We start from the raw sequence: 19,834 nt of genomic DNA on the forward strand, positions 1-19,834 counted from the left end.
TTGACTTTTTAATAATTGTCATTCTGAATGTTGTGAGATGGTATCTCACTGTGGTTTTGATTTGCATCATTCTATTCATCAGTGATGTTGAGCTTTTTTCCATATGTTTGTTGGCTGCATAAATGTCTTCTTTGGAGAAGTGTCTGTTCATGTCCTTTGCCCTCTTTTTAATGGGGTTGTTTGCTTTTTTCTTATAAATTTGCTTAAGTTCCTTGTAGATTCTGGATCTTAGACCTTTGTCAGATGGATTGCAAAAGTTTTCTCCCATTCTGTAAGTTGTCTATTCACTCTGATGATAGTTTCTTTTGCTGTGCAGAAGCTCTTTAATTTAATTAGATCCCATTTGTCAATTTTTGCTTTTGTTGCAATTGCTTTTGACACGTTTGTCATGAAATCTTAGCCTGTGCCTATGTCCTAAATGGTATTGCCTAGATTATCTTCTAGGGTTTTTATAGTTTTGGGTTTTACATTTAAGTATTTAATCTACCACAATCCCATTACTGGTATGTATCCCCCAAAATATAAATCATTCTATTTTAAAGATAATATACACATATGTTCATTGCAGCACTACTCACAATAGCAAAGACATGGAATCAACCAAAATGCACATCAATGATGGACTAGATAAAGACAATGTGGTACATATACACCATGGAATACTATGCAGCAATAAAAAGGAACGAGATCATGTCCTTTGCAGTGACATGGATGGAGGTGGAAACCATTATCCTCAGCAAACTGACACAGGAACAGAAAACCAAACACTGTTATGTTCTCATTCATAAGTCGGAGCTAAACAATGAGAACACATGGACACAGGGAGGGGAACAACACATACGGGGGGGCCTGTTGCAGGAGGAGAGCATTAGGATAAATAGCTAATGCACTTGGGGCTTAATACCTAGTTGATGGGTGACAGTGCAGAAAACCCCCATGGCACACATTTACCTGTGTAACAAACCTGCACATCCTGCACATGTATACTGGAACTTAAAGTAAAATAAAATGTTTAACAAAGAAAATTCAAAGCACAACCAAATTAATAAAAGAGGCCAATCATTAAGCAAGCGAGACGTTAGTATTAAGACTACAAAACACTGAAGCAAATGAAGGTGTCTACAAAGGCTCACCACCGGGCTTCTTCCTGGTTTTTCCCCTGGATGCTTAAATATCATCCTTCTGCACTAGGTGCACTACATCCGTATATTAGAGCCTGAAAATATATGTACAATTGATGTCCAGATACCTATGAATTTTAATGTTGTAATAATAAACTCTGAAAAATTACATTGCAGCACTGTTTTTTTAGTGTCGTTTGCAGAAAACACATTTCAGAGGGAGGCTTTTGAGTTCTCTGTACTACCTGGTCACTGTCATTTCCTTTCTGTTTTCTTAGGTTTTCATGGATCAGTTCCTTTTATATCCAAAAGATATAAAGAAGACAGGGTGCAAAGTGGTACAATACTATACTGAGGGTGCTATGACTTTTTTGAAGAGAAGGAACGTGGTCTTCAAAAGAAAGAATTCAGAAGGTCTATACAATGGCCCCCTTGTCAGTATTGAGAATGAGCTCAAATTTCATCATGATTCTTTGGTTTAGTGTCATTTACACAGAAAATAAAAAGGGAAGATAATCAGTGGGAAGTGGGCTTTTCTGTAGCACGGGAGAGAATTAGAGTTGGTTGAAAGGCAGGCTTTGGAATACAGAAATCTGATATGCCTTGCTTGCTATTTTTTAGGATACAGAAAGCTAGTATGATTATTTCAGAGCTTTAAGCCTGCTAGAATTTGTTCTGCAGGTATGCAGACATCTACATTCATAAGATTTATAAGTAAGCACTTTGAATTTGTGAGATGCTAATATCTGGGGCTGGGCTTGCTCCTCTCTGCTTTTTTTTTCTCATTAGACTTCTCTAAAACTGGGGAAGGCATCTTCTATGTGAAAATATAATTTCTTGAAAGTAGATAGGAGGGTCTTGAAAATCCTTCTTTAGATGTTTTGATAGCAAACAATTCTGGCACAAAGCGTCCCCAGTGATGGAAGAAAAACTGCCTCTCATGCACTGTCATCCTTCTTTGATCTTTACCTCTTTTGCAGTGTAATCTCCAAATCAATTCCCTGAAGATTTTGTGCTTTTCTCCTCTAATTGCCATTAGAGAGGGCTGTGAATCCTCGTACTTCCTCATTCTGCATAGTTTCTAACAGTTCTCTTTGACCAAAGTTATTCAGTAAAATTAAAGGGGATAGGAGGATCAAAGGCCATGTGTTTTCAGAATGATGCGGTCATTTTTGTGGGGTCCTTACCATTTTGAAATAGTGCAGGGCAGGGGGTAGGCAATTGCAGTTTTTCCAGCATTTTCGTGGAGCAGGGATCTCACCGCCTCAACAGAACCACTTAAGGGCATTCATTTAAAAGCTTAGAAAGGCTGGAGTCTTCCCCACTAAAGGCAGCACCTCACAACCTGATGAATACCACACTGCATGAGGAAACCCACGCTGCCCTTGCAGTCTCCCACCTTCCTCTTTACCCCATTTATTAAACTCATGGTTAACTCACAAGATGCATTCAGTTTTAATTTGTCTTGCTTGACTTCATTACCTACTACCATATGTATGCATGCTTAATGAAAATTGTCAGTGGGTTTCCAGCTCAGAATCAGCACATGCTACCCAGAAGATGGACCATGGTACAGGTATTTAGTATATGCCAGGCACTATTCTAAGTGCTTTGCCGATATTAGCTCAGTTAGTCCTCACAACAACCGTAGGCATGTGGGTTTATTTTAATCTCCATTGTACGGATAAGGACTACAAGACACAAAGAAGGTAGGTAAATCTCCCTAGACTAGCTTCAAAATTGGAATTTGAACCATGCAGCTTGATTCCAGAATTCATGCTGTTAACTAATACATCAACATCAGACCAAAGTAATAATCTGAAAGAAATGCTGAGCATTCTTCTTTAAAGTCTTTAACTCTTATGTAAGATTAAATTACCAAAAAACAGACGCAGTGGTTTTATTCCTAGAGCCCCTTTTGAAAGAAATAGGAGACAAGAGAAAGCTTGTCTTTACAGCCTAGTAGACTGGTTTCAATCCAGACTCCAGTTACACTAGTATGTAAGACTTGTTAATAATTTCTGTGGACCTCACTTGCTTAATCTGTGAGATAAGGATATGACCATAACACCTACTCCATAAGGTTGCCATGGGCATAAACCTCTGCAATGCATTGTGCTAGGTGATACATGTGAGCCGTTATTATTTTAATACTGCCTTCAATCCTTTGTGGAAATAGAATAGTAACAGAAAATGAATCAACTGTGTATGAGATCTATTAAAGTGATATTGTTTGATAGAAGATAATTAGAGACATAAATTTTACTATACAAGGTAGGTCAATGGTCTGCCTTCCACTGGTGGACTAGTTTTCTGCAATATCATTCTTAAATTTTTGACACAAGACCATTGTGAGTGAAATGGTGTTGTAGCGCAGTGTGTCGGTATTGATTTCATGCTGGAGTGGGCCTGTGTTGTCCCAGTTCTGAATCACAACAGTGTATCACCTCTGCTTGCACTGCTCCCAGTTCAGCTTCTGACTGTGTAATGGTCATGGAGCCGGGATTTACCAATCTCTTCAAGTTAATTAGAAATGGAAAATGAGCATAGTCACAGAGGAAAAAATAAATAAGATGGCGATGCTCCAAGGATGTGAGGATTCTCCCCAATAGGAGTTGTCAGGTCAACTGCTCCTACTGAGGCCGGATGCCAGGGGGAACGTGGGAGCTGAAGGGGGGTTGTGTCAGGAACTCCTTTCTCCTCTCACCCTCCCAACTTACCTTCTCTATGTGAAATTATCCAATTTCTACCTTCAAATTGAAAAGCTGTCCTTTAATTCTCTCTCACCACAGGAGTCCTAAAGACTATACATTCCAACTCAGCAACTGTTTCATAAAGCCTCCTTAGAAAATGATGGGGGTGGACACCCCACTTGAGGAAAGTCCATTCTTTGTAGACAGCATCCCACGTGGCACTTTATGGGTTAAACTTGTGTTGCAGAGAAAGGGTATCAAGTGGCTTTCCAGGAGATAACCCCCATTTAAAAACTGCCTTCTCTAAATGGTGAGCCAAATGCCCATTAGTTTGCACTGCTTTCTATGAAAGGAACAACCCAGTGTGTTTGAGTTTGCTTCTGTCTCAGTGTCTATCATCTATACAACGGATTAACAGGATGAAGACTGTCAATCACGGATAATAAAAACCTCAGAACACGACAAAGATCTCTTTTACTACAGATGTATTTGATGATAGCCTCACTTTATTATGTCACATAAATCAAAAGGGAAGCATTTATCTCATCATTCGGAGGCACCCCTTCTCTCCCTGTGTCCTTGCCCCTCCCCCCGTACCAGTTCCCAGTCCCTCAAAGATGCTTTGTGCAAGAAAGTGCAAGTTTCCCGTTCTGGCTTCATTTTTGTTCCCTTTTGCGATCCTCCTGGCTCCCCCCCAAACCAAGCTAGCAAAGCAATGGCCCCGGTTCCCCCCCAACGCCTGACCTGCGTTTACTGGGAGGAGAGCGGGAGAGGGAGCGCGCATTCCGGAGCAGGCTGCTTTGACTCCGACCACAGGCTGTTTTGTGCAGGCTGTCCCTCTCCTTCAAAACCGTGCATCCCCTCCCCGAAGCAGCAGGCAGTGTGCCTCCATTCAGCCACATTTGGTATGCATGAGCACGGCTGCATAGAGAGAGGAGGTGGCTTTCTTAAGAAGGTTCAGGGGCTCAGGCAAGGCTACTTGACTCGTCTTCCAAGTTCCAGGAAGCCTCTGCCCTAATGGAATTTGCAGGTGTGAAGATGACCATGGGATGTCAGAGCCGTGGGGGACCGTTTATTTTCTAGGCATTGCTGAGGTTTTCAGTTTCTTGTTTTCCCGGTGGAATTTGGAAGGGGTCATGAATCAGGCTGATGCTCCTCGACCCCTAAACTGGACCATCCGGAAGCTGTGCCACGCAGCCTTTCTTCCATCTGTCAGACTTCTGAAGGTACTGTAACTTGCAGCTTTGAATGGCGCTAATTGTGCTTTTCAGATTTAAATACCCAACTTGGGGACTTGGGCTGGGACGCACCTTTAGGGGAGCCTAAATGCATGCAGTACTGGCTCTGCGGTCTGTGGCTGGAGAGAGGTTCTCAGTACTCTTGCCCTCCCCCCACGCCCCCCACCCACACCCCGTGGTGTCAGAGACAAGAGGCTGGTGCGAACCACACTTGAGAAGGAGATTTTGGTCTCAGAGAATGGGCTACCTGGTGCTCCCCCACCCCTTTTAACCATTCCTAAAACAGAATTAATTAACTTCTTTGGGAGGGTGGGAATAGTAGTGGGAGTGAAATCTCTTACTCCCTTGTGTTTGGCTCCTGGCTTTTCTTTCTCTCTCCCTGGGGAAGCCCTTCGACCCACTTTCCCTTTAAATGGAACCTGAGAGAACAAAGGATTCTCCTCATTAGTTTAAAAGCTTTGTGTAGTTAGGTGGCCAGTCAGGTGAAGACGAACAAGGAATGAGCCTCCTCAGACAGTGACTTTTTTGGTGCCCTTGTTTTTAGAAAAGGCATAAAAATGTGAGTCTCCTGAGTGGAATCAGTAGTGGAAAAGTATTGTTAAACATATATTGAATGTCAGCTCTCTCTCTAGCTGTGAGTCACACAAAAGAATGGCACTACACCTGAGCAGGAATTGCCACCGTGTGTCTGCAGCGCTTCTCTTTCCAGAAGCAAACGCATTAAAGATACTGAAAAAGTCCATACAACTCTGTACTAATCCACCTTCACGATCTTTCTTGTAGGGTGGAAAACACAAATTAGATTTAAAGGTGCAGGAAACAAGCATTTTTGCCCAGCCAATAGAAGGTGGTAATACTTAATAGGGAAAAATAAATATCTCTGATGTTCTATATCCATTTGAAGTTACAAAAGGCAAAGTTCTTAATTCTCTTTTCCTGAGTATATATGCTCTTTTGATTTAGTGACCACTGAGCATTGAGTCCAGTGGCTACAATGGAGAATTAATGAATTAGCCCTGAATACATTACACTTGGAGAATTTTGTTCTGAGGGTGTGTTCTGGTTAGGTAAGGTTTGATGTGGACAGTTAGTTCCATACGGCTAAGTGGTGCCTCACAACAGAGTATTACCCCTTGCCTGAGTTTTCCTTTTCTTGCTAAACACCAACTGGTATTAACTTTCAACAAAGGCTGCCCCAAGTGCTGTTCAAACTCCCATGATATGGTTGTCATGGCGATGGCTTGCTTCCCTAGGGACTATTTAGGAGGAAAGGCAGGTTTGGGTATGGGTAGTAGAAGAGACTCTTCCTTGGATATGTGTGTTTTTGCTGTGTTGGAACAACATGTGTGGTAGGGCAAGAAAAAGAATGAGGCCAGAGAATTAACAATTCGGTGTATATTTTCTCCAGAATCACTAGTGAATCAAGAGTCGGGGCAAAGAATGGGCATATCTAAGTCTCACTGAAAGAATTCAACTCCAGTAATTCAGTGTGCAATGAGAAATATTTTTTCAATTAAAGTCATGTATCAGCTTTAAACCAAGATAATGCTTTTTAACTCTTCTTGACAGATACGTGACTATCACTCTCCATATATTATTAATTAGTAGGCTAGTTTTTTAAAATGGAGAATGTTATTCATTTACTAGTCAAAAAACCAGCAGAGAAGTACCTACCTGAGGTACTTCTTTTAGAAGAAGCTCTGTCTTTTTAGGCGAGTGAGCTCTGTCATCTTTTGTAACTGAAAGTACTGTCCATACTTTCAGGAGACATTGTTAATGCTATAGCAGTACTTTCATTGGCATACAGCTCAATCTTACCATCCTTTATTAAAGTATTACCATGCTTTGTAATAATTTATTGAATAAAGTGCATTACTGTGTGTCCTTCCCATTTTTTCAATATCTAAAAGACAGGATGGAACCTTACTGGAGGACTTTTTTCCCAAATGACATCTGTAATTTTGAAAGATCATAGCTATCCTCTGAGACTTCAGATATTGAGCACATTTCAAACTCTTAAAGAAATAAAGTCATACCAAGTTCTTTCAGCAATACTTAGAAAGAAATAAAAGCTGCTTTGGTATATGAACAGTTGTATTGTCCACTCTCTGACTGTGAATGCTATGTATTTTTTTCCTATGGATTGTGTTTCTCCTGTGTTTGCTTTGCTAGTTCCTATGTATTCTTGCCATTTTATCTTTTGAGTAAAATGTAAGTTCATGAATAATAATTTGCATGTTTTGGTAAATGCTCTTCCTGGCTTAATCTAGAAATGAAATATTTCATAACAGTATTTCTTATGTCCCTTACTTTCTTTCTCCTCCCTCTCTTCCTCCCCCTTCTCTCTCTTGTTCCACCTCCCTCCATACCACCACCACTATGTTAATTTGATGAATGGATTCTCTGGGAATCCAGTAGATTATTGAAACTTAAGGTAACAAAGCCAATTCTCCTATTCAACAGGTAATTTTTATTCATCTTCCAAGCATTATTCTGATATGACCTGCCCTCTTTCAGTGCCCCTACCTGTCAGTAAATGCAGTGTAGGTCCTGATGGCTTGATTGGATTTAGCTAAACTCTGATCAGTCACCATTTCTGACAGACTGGACTCAAGCCAATTTCCCTTTCTATCCTTTTCCTTGAAAATGTGTGTATCTTTGCTAACTTCCTTTGGTATCATGTTAATATTTAGAAATGGCTTCATAATCCTATTTCCTTATTTTCCATTTCCTAATAGAAACAGGATACTAAAGAATTAGAAGGGGAAGGCCGGTATCTGAAGTATGAATTAAACCCAATGAGCGTTGGAAAATACTTATTATTCCTCCTGAAAGCATCTCATTTGTTGTTTTGTCCATCTCAGAGCAAATTTTGAACATGCCAACAAACTCACATTTTGAATTTGGGGTTGCATTTGGAAATAAAACTTGGAAATGAATTTCTGGACAGGCACACAATGATGATAGCCAAAAGACAGAGCCTGTTTTCAAATGGGAAAATTTCAAATGGGACCCTTTCCAAATCATTTCTCTTCTGTTGTCATTTGCTTTATTCTTATGTGTTTCAAGATTGCATCTTACTATTAATCACAAAAAAAGTCAAGTTTATTTCAGTGACAGAATGTTCTTAGCATATTTCATATTCATTATCAGGTCTATCTTTGCCATTGTTTTATTTGGAAGATTTTATTTTGGTAACATGTTGAATTTGAAGATTATTTTTAGGGCAGAGAGCTTTCTGTGTATTGAAGTCTTGGCGAACTTACTGAAGGGAAGGCTTCTGAAAAATGGGTTGCATTGGGAGAAAGGGAACACTGTATTTGTGACAGATTTTGGAAAGAAATTTAAGTCAGTGTGTTAATGAAGACCAAATGATTAGTATCATTTTTAAGACTTTCTAATTTTTATGTTGAGAAATCATATGACTTTGCTCACTTTAAGCAATGTCAGAAATAGAATAAAGAACTTACATTCTGGAAAAGTCAGCCTAGACACTGGGTCCTAATTCCACTATGTTCCTAACCAGCTGTGTGACCTTGGGCAAATTACTTAATCTTTCTGTAACTTGATGTCTTCTTTAAAATGAAGGGTTTGGGTCTTGACTGGATTTAGATCCAATGTCCGAAGCCTGCTATGCTTCTTGGGCATTGAAGAACGTTGTCTATTTGGACTGAAATAATTGAATATTAAAATGGAAGAAGGAAACGGGTAAACAACAGTGTTTAAATCATATTAGGTTGGTGCAAAAAGTTTTTAATGGCAAAAACCACGATTACATTTTCACCCACCTAATAGAATGCCTTGTCTGCTAAGCTACAGCATTTGACCATTGTCTTGAAACTAGGCAGAAGGGGGAGGCAATTTAAAATAATTTTTGCAGCGAGGTGATCACCAGATTTAGGTATTATATAGTTGCTCTGGCTGTAATGCCTAAAATGGGTGAGATGATGCAACTGGAAGCGGAAAGATTAGATTAGAGGCCTGGGGAATTGATGAGAACCTGGCTAAGGCAAAAGTAATGAAGGTAATATAAACAGGGCCTTGCTAAATGGACTAGTTGTGGTGGAGAGAGGAATCTAGGATAACTTCTGAGTTTCTATCTTTGCTGTAGGGTTGGCTGGTGGTCCCAGCATCTAAGAATTAAGATCCTGAGAAGGAAGTATGGCGATTCTCACTTTGCAGTTCCTCTTTCCCGGGCTAGAAAGGGTATTTCAGTTATTGACTCTAGTAGGACTGACAAAAGTAAAGAATATTATTCCTTATCTCACTCATCTCATTAACGAGGATGAGCCTCATGGAGTGTCTGATAGCAGAATTCTTTGATGCAAATACTATTCAAACAGTAATGTCACTGTATTTTTGTTATATACCGTGCCTTCTGATAAAACTATGCAGAGTTTTACATAGTACATTCCCTTTTAAATTATTTTGGAATCTAGTAAAAAGCCCAAACTGTTATTTTTTATCCTTTCTCTTTTTGATGCAGAAGTATTACTTCAAGTAGGTAACACAAGGGAATTAATTGAAGGAGCAACGATCAGGTTAGGTTATCAGATCAGCACAAATTCTGCCCAAGTGCTAATGTTTTACACTTCTATAATTCCATATAATGATAACCAATGTTCATTCTATTGTCTCTGAAGCAAAGTAAGATCCAAATAACCAAATGTATTTGGTCTGTCTTCTGTAGTTGATTTCAGGCATTCCAGGAACTGACTTCCCTCTGGTGTTCTCAAACTCTTCAAGGAACGATTACGTTGAAATTTGTTTCCATTGTGTTTTAAATTTATGACCTTCAAGTTGCCCCATTCACATCTAAAATTCTGAATCTTTACAAAGGAGGTAGAATAATGTCAATAAACCAGAAACTTTGCTTAGCCTAGACAGGGTACTCAGCCACATGCTAGGGACCAACAGTTACATTTCCACCACGAGAGAGGAAATAAACACCCATTATGTCTAGGTGAATATATCGGCGAATCCTGGCAAGCAAGGCCAGATATTTATAATGGACTAATTCCATGAAGTGCCTTGAAGATGGGAAACTTGAAGAATAAACTGCTTTTAGGAAAACATGATGTATTGTTAGGCAGAATTTTAATGGCTACAAATAAAAGAAACTTCCATCTTTCCATCTCAGCCTGCCAGCCTCAGATTCCCTTAAGAAAAAAAGTGAGAAAAGAATAAAAGAAAATGGGACCAAACTAAAACCCAGGAGAGAGGGAAAATGGTCTGGTGTGTATCAAATGGTGGCTTTGACTCAGGCTGCTGAACAGTGAACCATGTGACTTGCCTTTTTGTGAAATGTTCTTCAGGCAGCCTAAGGAAAATTCCTGAGGCAACAAGAAACCCTCCTGTCTCTCTGGAGAGTTCTGTCTCCTGATGACCTTTTTTGTGGAGGCAAGAATGAAAATGTGTGGTCACTGGGGAGTGAGGAGGAAATGGCTGGGACATCCAAGTCCAGGGGCCACTGCACTCTGGGATGCTTGGAGGCACAGTAACGCCCCTGGCAAGGTCTGTCTCAAGGGAAAGGGCCCTGCCGTCCTGGCAGATGACTTCCTGCAGGGAGCCAGGACTCTGCCTACCCACCAGTGGTTCCACACCCTCCCCTCTGCTCTTTGTTGGTGTAACCTCAACTGGCTCCAAGTTAATTTTCAGATCATATTTTTTCTCCCTTTCCATTATCTAGCATGAAAAAGAGTTTTACAGGCTGTGACCAACAAAATGTATTCAACAAATGTTTGATGAATGAACAAACAAATGAACAAACACATGAAAGATATATGAAATCCCAAGAATGCTTAGAACCACTTGGGGAGCTTGTGAGAAAAGCAAATAGTCAGGGCCCACTCTCGGAGGTGTTGACTGAGTAGGTAGGTGGTGGGTTCAGGAATTTGCATTTTCACTGTTGTGCCAGTGATTCTGAAGTCCAGAGCTCTTGGAAGGACCCCACATTGAAAAAAGCTGCCATAGATTCGGCTAAGCTGGATGGAAACTTAATTCAGCGGCCCTTCTGATGCTGGTATCTGGGAAGAACAGATTTTGTGTTAGTCGACAGTGGTTGCAAAATTTTTTAAGTAAACAGTTGTCAGGTTTTCAAAATGTAATCATGAAAGATCATTGACAGAAAGAGAAGTAAATTGAGTTCAGCTGCCCTGCTCTGAGTTCTAGATGATATATATAATCTGAAGAAGTGTTTTTCCCTATTTCTTTTTATTTTCTGTTTGTTTATATGATCATTTCTCTGCATTTTTTTCATGAAAATTTTTAGTCACATGATGTGAAATTTCAGAATTTTCTATGCTATTGAACTTAGACGGAGATATGGTTGTGAACGAGAGCTCCTAAAAATAGTCTTTCATGGTCAAGATTCTGGAACATCCTACATATGCCCCGTTTCTTTATTCTGCTATAATGAATGGCCCTTGGGCTTGCAGTGGTCACTCAAGGGCATGTCCCTCAGATTCCAAGGTATGTGATAGGACCAAGTGAGTAGTGGATTATATATAATCCACTTTTTTCAATGTGGGGTCCTTCCAAGAGCTCTGGACTTCAGATTATATATATCATCTAGAACTCAGAGCAGGGCAGCTGAACTCAATTTACTTTGGGGCAAAGTCTGAAGTAGCCATAACTGATGCCCATAATTCTAGATTCCCCAACCCAACCACCTCTACCCCACAACCTTCAAAAACTAACCAACGATTCTGGACAGAAAGGAGGAGGAAGAGAACATTTAGGGCTTTCATTTGGGAAAGGATAATTATATTTACGATTAATTTTATACTTGGAAAATTTTTTAAATGCTGCTTAATATTAAATATTTAATATGAAAAAATAGAGTGAACACAATTTTCTTGGCTCTTGAGCATGTGGCAAAGATACAGTGCTGTGACTGCTGGGGTGGGATGGTTCAGGTATAACAAAATCTCTAGGAAGGGCACACTTAATTTTTATGTTTATCACACAGAAGATTTGTGTTTAACAGCCTTTGGGAATTCTGATCTAACCATTGGTTCTTCTGTACTTCATTTTCAGAGGGACATGCATAGGAGTTGTAGTTTAGGGGTAGCATTGATTAGTTTTATTTCTTTTCTCCCAAATAAGTAAAGATTCTTCAAGGTTTAATGCATAGGTAGGTAGGTAGGTAGGTAGATAGATGATAGATAGATAGATAGATAGATAGATAGATAGATAGATAGATAAAATAGATAACTGATAAGGAAGGTAGGAAGAATTCCTACATTTTACATACTGAATTGTCTTACTTGAAGAAAGTTTTATCCAGCACAATGAGTACTTGAAGCAGTGTTTCTCAAAGTGTGATCCAAGACTGTCTATGATAGAATCAGATGACAATGACTTCACATAGACCTACTAAGTTAAACCCCTGGGTGGACCTTGCAAACTTTCATTTCACAAACAACCTAGATGAATGTTATGCACTTAACATTTGAGAATCTGCTTCTAAAGTGTAGTGCTTTAGTGAAGAGATGTTGGCTCATTAAAATTAGGCTCTGGCGTGACCAGGCCTCAGTATCTCATTTTTATTGTTAAAAATTGAGCACTCAGTATCTCTCTGTACATTTATATAGACTCACAATGTATCCACATCTTTAAAGTTCTCATGCTCACAGAGCATTGAATGACTTTTATAATTATTTTTAAGGGATCATGCAGGAAACCTAATTTAGATACCAAAAATGTGTAGTCGATAGGTAGTATTCCAGATTCAAAGAAAATATGGCATGTCAGACTCACTCTTTGTTTACTTTAGGAGACTGTACACTTTCATGATTAGAGGCAGAAAAACTTTGCAGCAGAGAAAGCACATTAAGTCTAACTGCTGCCCTAATCAAGTGGCCATTGCTGAATCAAGCAAGCTCCCTCTCATCTGCTCCTTTTCCTCTATACTATCTCCCAACTGCTAGGATCACCCATTCACCACATTGCCCAAACTGGAAAACCTCGGTTTGTGCCTTTTGCCTTGTTTTCTCCCATCCTTATGTAATTAGCCAATCAGTTCTGCCAGATTTCCTCATAAATATATCTCTGTTCCACCCCCTTCTGTCTATTCCTAGTTCCCAAAATCAGTCTCTCTTTTTCTTGGGCCCAAAATACTACAGCTGCCTCCAGTGTTGTCTACTTCAAATCCATCCTTCCCACAGCCACCAGAATGGTCCATTTAAAATGCAAGTAAGACCAGGGTGCTGCTGTGTTTGACATTCTTCAGTGATTCCTCATCTCTTGCAGAATAAGACCTAAGCTCTTTGGCATGGAATACAAGACCCAAGGTGATCTGGCCTCTCTCTACTTTGCTGCCTCCTTACCTTGTTTTTCCCCTCCTCAAATCATGGAATTCCGTATAGCTGGGGTTTTTGCACGACTTATTTCTACTGCCTGGAAAACCTGCACCAGACCTTCTCCTAGCTAACTCCTGCCCATATTTTAATGCTCAACACAGGTAAGTAGGATGAGTTCAGAAAAATTTCCCTGAATCCTCTAAGCTAGATAAAGCTCTCCTCTCCTGCATGTCCATAAACATCAGTGGGTATTTCTAGCTTTACTTTTAGCATGTTGTGGTATTATTAGCTCTTCCAACTCATTATGAAAATCTTCTTGAAGTTGAGAATCATATCTTGTTCAATTTGGTGTGTGTAGCATTTAGCAGAGAGCCTAGGATATCTTGGGTGCTAGATGAATTAAATTTGAATAGGTAAATATTGGAGAAAATGAGTAACTGTGCTTTTGATTAGTGTTCTGAAGTTGCTACTTAGAGGAACCAAATGGTATTATAGGGTCTTGGTAATTTTTTTGTGATTAAAGAATACCTTGAGCTTGAGATGATTTAGTTCATAGATTCCCCAAGTTGGAAGATTAGTTAGGGAGTTGAACCAATACTTCGTGCTCAGTGAAAGCGACCCAGAATAAAATACGTACTCGAGGAAGAATCTATGTAGGTAGCACCAGCTATCTGCTTTGATAATATACACTGAAAGAGAAAGTGAGAGATAAAAATTATCTCGTCTATTGATCGTGTTGGAGAAAAGGCATTTCTTAATTTGGTGATCTAACATATGTTAATATATTTCCTTTAATATTATTGACTGGGTTACATTGTAAAATAGATAAAATACTATTAGAAGAAAAACTGTACTGTTAAACTTGCTGGGGCCACCCTTGCTTTATCCTCTAAATATGCCTTTGGAAAATGTCTAGAGATAACTGTGTAGGCTCTACCCAACTGAAATATTTTGGTGTTTCCGTTTGAAGGTAAATGTGACTTAGGATTTATTTTTCTGTTAGTCATAGATTATTTTACTATATCATGTGTCATGGGTCAAGGTCAAATAGAAATCTTAGCTTATCAGATTCCTACAGGGAAAAATAAATCAGAGTCAAAATAACTTGCTTATGGAAGAGATCAGAATTATTAGAAAATTATGCTACTGTTTGTTGGTTAAGATCAATAATACATGTGGCTGGAAAGAAGGTAAATAACTATTTGCTGGCATAATCTCTGTGATAATCTCGCTAGAAGAAAATATTGGAAAGAATGAGCTATGACACAGGCTTCCATAAGAAATATTTGCTCTATTGTGCTAGTCCACAAATAAAGGATCACTTGAACATTTAGGACCTGGCAGATAAATTTGCAGGATTGTTGAAAGCTTTGGGCTAGCCTAATGATGTTTCGTTAAAACAGGATTTCTCAGCCTCAACACTACTGACATTTGGGGCTGAATAAGTCTTTGTTGTGGGGGACATCTGTCCTGTGCTTTGTAAGACCATTTATTGGTATCTTAGGTTTCTATTGAAACAAACCAGGAGCACTGCACCACCACCCGCCATCCCCATTGTGAAAACCAAAATGTGCCAGATATTGCCAAATATCCTTTGGGGGCGAGGGGCAAAATCACCCCCAGCTGGCAACACTGTTTAAACATTTCCCCTTGAAAATAGATATTAACGGGTGGGTACATTAATTGATTTTTCTGGAATCCCAAGAGATACTTCCTAGTGATAGGAAGGGAATGCTTTAACTTTAGACACACTTTCTTTTTCATTTTACAAGAAATTGAAATTTAGCTTACATTTGGGAAATTAACTGGTCCAGTTTTATTCACTAAACACAGACTAAGAAATCATTTTCTCATCTTATTGTCAATCATCTCTTGTAAGAAAATTGAATGTAACCAATTTGTCTGAAAGTGTTTGAATGTTCCATATATGTTGTTTTGTTATCAAAAGCAGAGCATATTTTGCAGTTTGATTGATGGTTATCCAGTGAAATGTTTAATTTTTACCATTATTTTGTTCTGTAATAACTTCTACTTAGAACTGCTTAAGAACAATGCAATATACATTTCATTTCAATGAATAAGTGAAGAAAATATTTCACTTTCTCAAGACAAATTTTTTATGTGACATTAGCTCATGTGAGCAATCAAAGATTTTGGGATAAAAATCTAGTCATTTATACAAGCAAGCTATATAGTTTAAAGATGAGTATAACTATAGCTAATTTCAATCATTAATTTCAGCATGATCAAATGGACAAAAAAATGGAATTTCAGCTCTTAATTGATTCTGCAGTAATTAATATCCTAGCTGAGTTACCTAGAATAAGTAGTTTTATCTTTCAATGCTTCAGCTTTCTCATCTATAAAATGAGAGAATAAGGTTAGATCAGGGTAGGCAAGGTTTGTATAAAAGGCCAGAATGTAAATGATTTAGGCTTTGTGGGTCATACACCCTCTGTTGCAACTGCTCATGTAGTCTATTGTAACTACTCTGTGGGTCATGCAGCCTCTACTGCCATACTCAGTTCATGTTACATTGAAGCATGAAAGCAGCAACAGGCAATACACAACAAAGGAGCATAGCTGTTTTCTAATAAAACTTATTTATGAACCCTGAAATTTGAATTACATATAATTGTCAAATGTCATAGAATATTCTTATTTTCATTGCTTTCAACCATTCTAAAATGTAAGAACTATTTTTAGCTTAACAGCTGTACACAAGAGAGGCAGGTGGTACTTGGCCTGTGCTCCACAGTTTGCCAACTATGAGATGATCCTTAAGGTTCTTTCCACCTTTAACATTCTTGAATTTACTTAGGAATGACGGAAAAGCCATTTGGATGTTCCTATTTGTCTTAAAACTGCTCAGTGTCTGAGGGAAATTGAGACTAAATCATTTGTGCTTATTGGGGAGCAGTGTGTGGTGGGCTATCTTATGAGGGGTAGGAGAATACTTGTTCTCCCTCTAAAAAAAATTGATGCAGTCTCAGTTCTTCAAAATATGTCATGACTCACAAAAATATATATATTGAAATGTACAGGGACTGAAAATGAAATGATAATAAAAGCTTAACATTTGAAAGGTGCTTTTCAATTTGCAGGGTACTTTCCTTTACATCAAATGAAATGAGCTTCATAGCAACACTGTGAACAAATGTGGTGGGTTCAGTTACTCCTCTTTATAGCTGAAAAGATTCTGGCCCAAATAGGTTAAGCCACATATTAAGGACTTTTCTAATTCCAAACTCCTTCCCTGCAGTCCTCTGCATCTTGTGTTTGGCCCTGTTACCGTCTCTCTTCATCTGAGGCCCAACTAGATTGTGGAGTTATATCATGCATTAATAATAAACATTGGTAGATTGTCTAGGCCCAACTAGATTGTAGAGTTATATCATGCATTAATAATAAACATTGGTAGATTGCATTAATAATAAACTTGACTACAAAAAGAATGAAATGGCTAATTCTCAAAATGATTATTGACAAGATAGAAAACTTCTTTGAGTCTTAGTGTCCTTCATTATAAATTGAAATAATAAGAATACTGTTTTGTTTTATTCATAAATTAATGTTTATATTAATATATGAATAAATATGAATAAATATGTGTTTGCATATAGTTGGTATGCAGTTTATATGAATTCCATTCCTTTCAACCTAATAAAACAAAAGTGATGTGATGCAGATTAACAGAATTCAAGGTGTCTTTTGTAATAAATTAGACTCAGGGAATGCATGTTATCTATGTGCAACTGCTTTCACTTCAGAGTTATTGTAGATTGTGTTAGTCAGGATTCTCCAGAAAAAAAAAACAAAAAACAGAAGCAGTAGGATGTATATATATATATTGAAAGAGATTATTTTAAGGAATTGGCTTATGCAGTGGTGGAGACTTGACAAGTCCAAAAGCTGATGAGGGAGGCCAGCAGGCTGAAAACTCAAGAGAGAATTGCAGCTTAAGTCTGCTGGAGAGCCAGAAAATTTTAGCTCGAGTCTGCTGTAGAACCAGGAACAGCTGATGTTGCAGATAAAATCTGAAGACAGTCTGCTGGCATTCCTTCTTGCTTGGAGGAGGTGAGCCTTTTGTTCTTTTCAGGCCTTCAGCTTATTAGATGAGGCCCACCCACATAATGGAGAGTAATCTGCTTTACTCAGTGTCTGCCAATTTAAATGTAAACCTCATCCAAAAATACCCTCATAGAAACACTCAGAATAATGTTTGACCAAATCTCTAGGCACCACAGCCCAGAGAAGTTGACATATAACATTAACTATCACATAGATAATTGTTAATCAACTCATGATAACTTAAATAAAAATTTTCCTCTAAAGTTAACCTCTAAAATAACAATGACTGAAATGAAGTACAGCCACAGGGACCCAGACTTCTTTGTTATGGGGCCCTGGAGTCTCTCGTTTCTGCCTCTCTTGGCCCATCTGCTTTATAGTTTTCTTTGTAAGTTAGCTTCGTCTATTATTCTGTATTCTGCTAACACTTGGTATAGTGCCTAGTTCCTTGTAATCTCAAAGTTGCCTTCCTTCTGTCTCCTCAGTTTATCTCTCCCCTTCTCCTATGGAAAATCTCATTAACCAAGGTATGATGAGATGTCTACCCTTGTTTATTTAGCTCTGGTCAGAGAAATAGAGTCACAAGATTTAAAAATGGCCACCTAGACCCATTCATCTAGCAGGTGATGTGGCGGGGAAGCAGCCTCTCTTAGCAAGGATGCAGGCACAGTGCTTCACTAACTCAATTAGCATGAACTTCCTACACGCATAATAGCTTAATGGCTCTGGAATCTACCCAGACCTAGAAGGCATGGCAAGCGATCCAAAACTATGATTTCACTCTGCAAGTAATGATAAACAATTTTTCTATACCTTTTGCTAATATTTAACAAGAGGAAATGGAGTTCAACTACAGAATCTGATTTTAGGTATGCTATAAAGACAGTATTTCTGATTAAGAGGCTTAGAGAGTCTGGAATAAGTAGTAGACTCTCCTTCACTGGAGGAACATATTGAAATAATGAAGAAATGCTTTTAGAGTTCCACCCTGAGATGGCAGGATGTGTTCAGATGTCCCCGTAAATGCCTTCTTGAGTTGCTCCCATTGTTCACGGTTTCACCACTGATAAAAGGATCCACAAGCTTTATCAATTCTTCTGGTTGACTGAAATTGCAACATCCCAAATTTATGTCCTTGAAAAAAGAAAGAAAATAGCACATTGTTTGGAAGTAATGTCACAGTAGACTAAATATGGGTTAAAAAATTTTTATGATTTTTGAAAAATTAACCATGTTTAAAGGAGTTCAGAATAAGAGATTATTAATATTTCAACAGAATGTTCCTGCTTTCATTGAAGTTTTTCTGAAGGATAATAGTTCATACAAATGTAAAACAGTCAAATGAGCACTGTTTTGCTTTTAAGTGTATAGCAATTCATACATCAAAACAGCAGTATAAAATTAACATTTCACCCCCAATTGATTTACTCTTCACATACTTATTCATTCTACAATCATCTATTGCTAAGTGTCAGAAACCGTACTAGGTATTAGAAACTCAAAGATGAAAAGAACAGGCCTTTGATCCAAAGGAGCTGATATTGGAATTGAGGAGACAAAGAAATTGGAAATAACAATATAACTTGATACATGTTTTCATATTGGTAAGCAGGGATAGAAACACCAAATACAGGCTGGGAAGATGGGCAAGGTTTCCTTGAAAAGATAACCCTTGAGCTGAGTACTGAAGGAGATACCAACCAGAAGAAGGGGCAGAAAAAACTATTCTGGATTAAGTAGAGTGCTGCAGTACAGGCAAAGGCAAGGACGCATGCTGGAGATTATTGCTTATGGTGGGAACTCCCTTGAAGGGAATGAAGTATGAAGTAGAGGGGCACGTCGTGGGTGGAGTGGGCTGAAGAGAGTGGCGTGCAGCATAGGGACTGCATCTGTGCAGGGTTGGGGGTATATTTATAATTTATACTGCTTTGATGTACAGCTCATACTTGTTTAACAGTCTGCCTAGTTTACGTTGCTCAAGTTGAAGTGCAATGTGGCCACCTCCTCACCCTCTGCCTCGAAGAAGCTCCATAGACAGCACCATTGTCCCCAGCTGTGCAAATGCAGAGGCGAACCCAAATTCGTTAGTCATTAAATGTGGGAATTGCTCAGCCACTGCAGGATGCTCTATTAAGAGGGTTACACTGTAGGAGGGATCTTCACTTTTCTTTCCTTTTTTTGTACCCCCTGGCAAACTCATTTTCCATATCCAAACAACTTTTCAAACTGTCTCATTGTGGAGAAACATTTTATCCTGTTTTATACATTTTAAAATGTTTTCATCCAGAATGATAACAGCCTTAAGAGAATTATAGTAAACAAGAGCTATGGCAAGAACATCTTTCTTTTGCTCTGGACAGCTATAAAATGTTAGGCAAAGGGAATAGTGAGCAGTGTTAGTCCATTTT

General features: G+C 38.7%; 1 protein-coding gene across 13 annotated transcripts in view; it reads left to right on the plus strand.

The window, feature by feature from the left end:
• Nucleotides 1–19,834, plus strand: part of TRPM3 (transient receptor potential cation channel subfamily M member 3) — a 920,678-nt gene that overhangs the window by 332,533 nt on the left and 568,311 nt on the right. For 6 of the 13 annotated variants that reach the window (XM_030810006.1, XM_030810009.1, XM_030810018.1 and 3 more), the window contains exon 1: nucleotides 4,411–5,040. The exons of the other annotated variants lie outside the window; for them this stretch is intronic. In XM_030810006.1, coding sequence (XP_030665866.1) covers nucleotides 4,864–5,040 — 177 coding nt within the window. In that variant the 5' untranslated portion in view covers nucleotides 4,411–4,863. Of the gene's footprint in view, nucleotides 1–4,410; nucleotides 5,041–19,834 lie in introns of those variants that run through there. 13 annotated transcript variants of the gene reach the window in all.

This window comes from Nomascus leucogenys, chromosome 1a, assembly GCF_006542625.1.
Source record: "Nomascus leucogenys isolate Asia chromosome 1a, Asia_NLE_v1, whole genome shotgun sequence".
Classification (NCBI taxonomy): Eukaryota; Metazoa; Chordata; class Mammalia; order Primates; family Hylobatidae; genus Nomascus; species Nomascus leucogenys.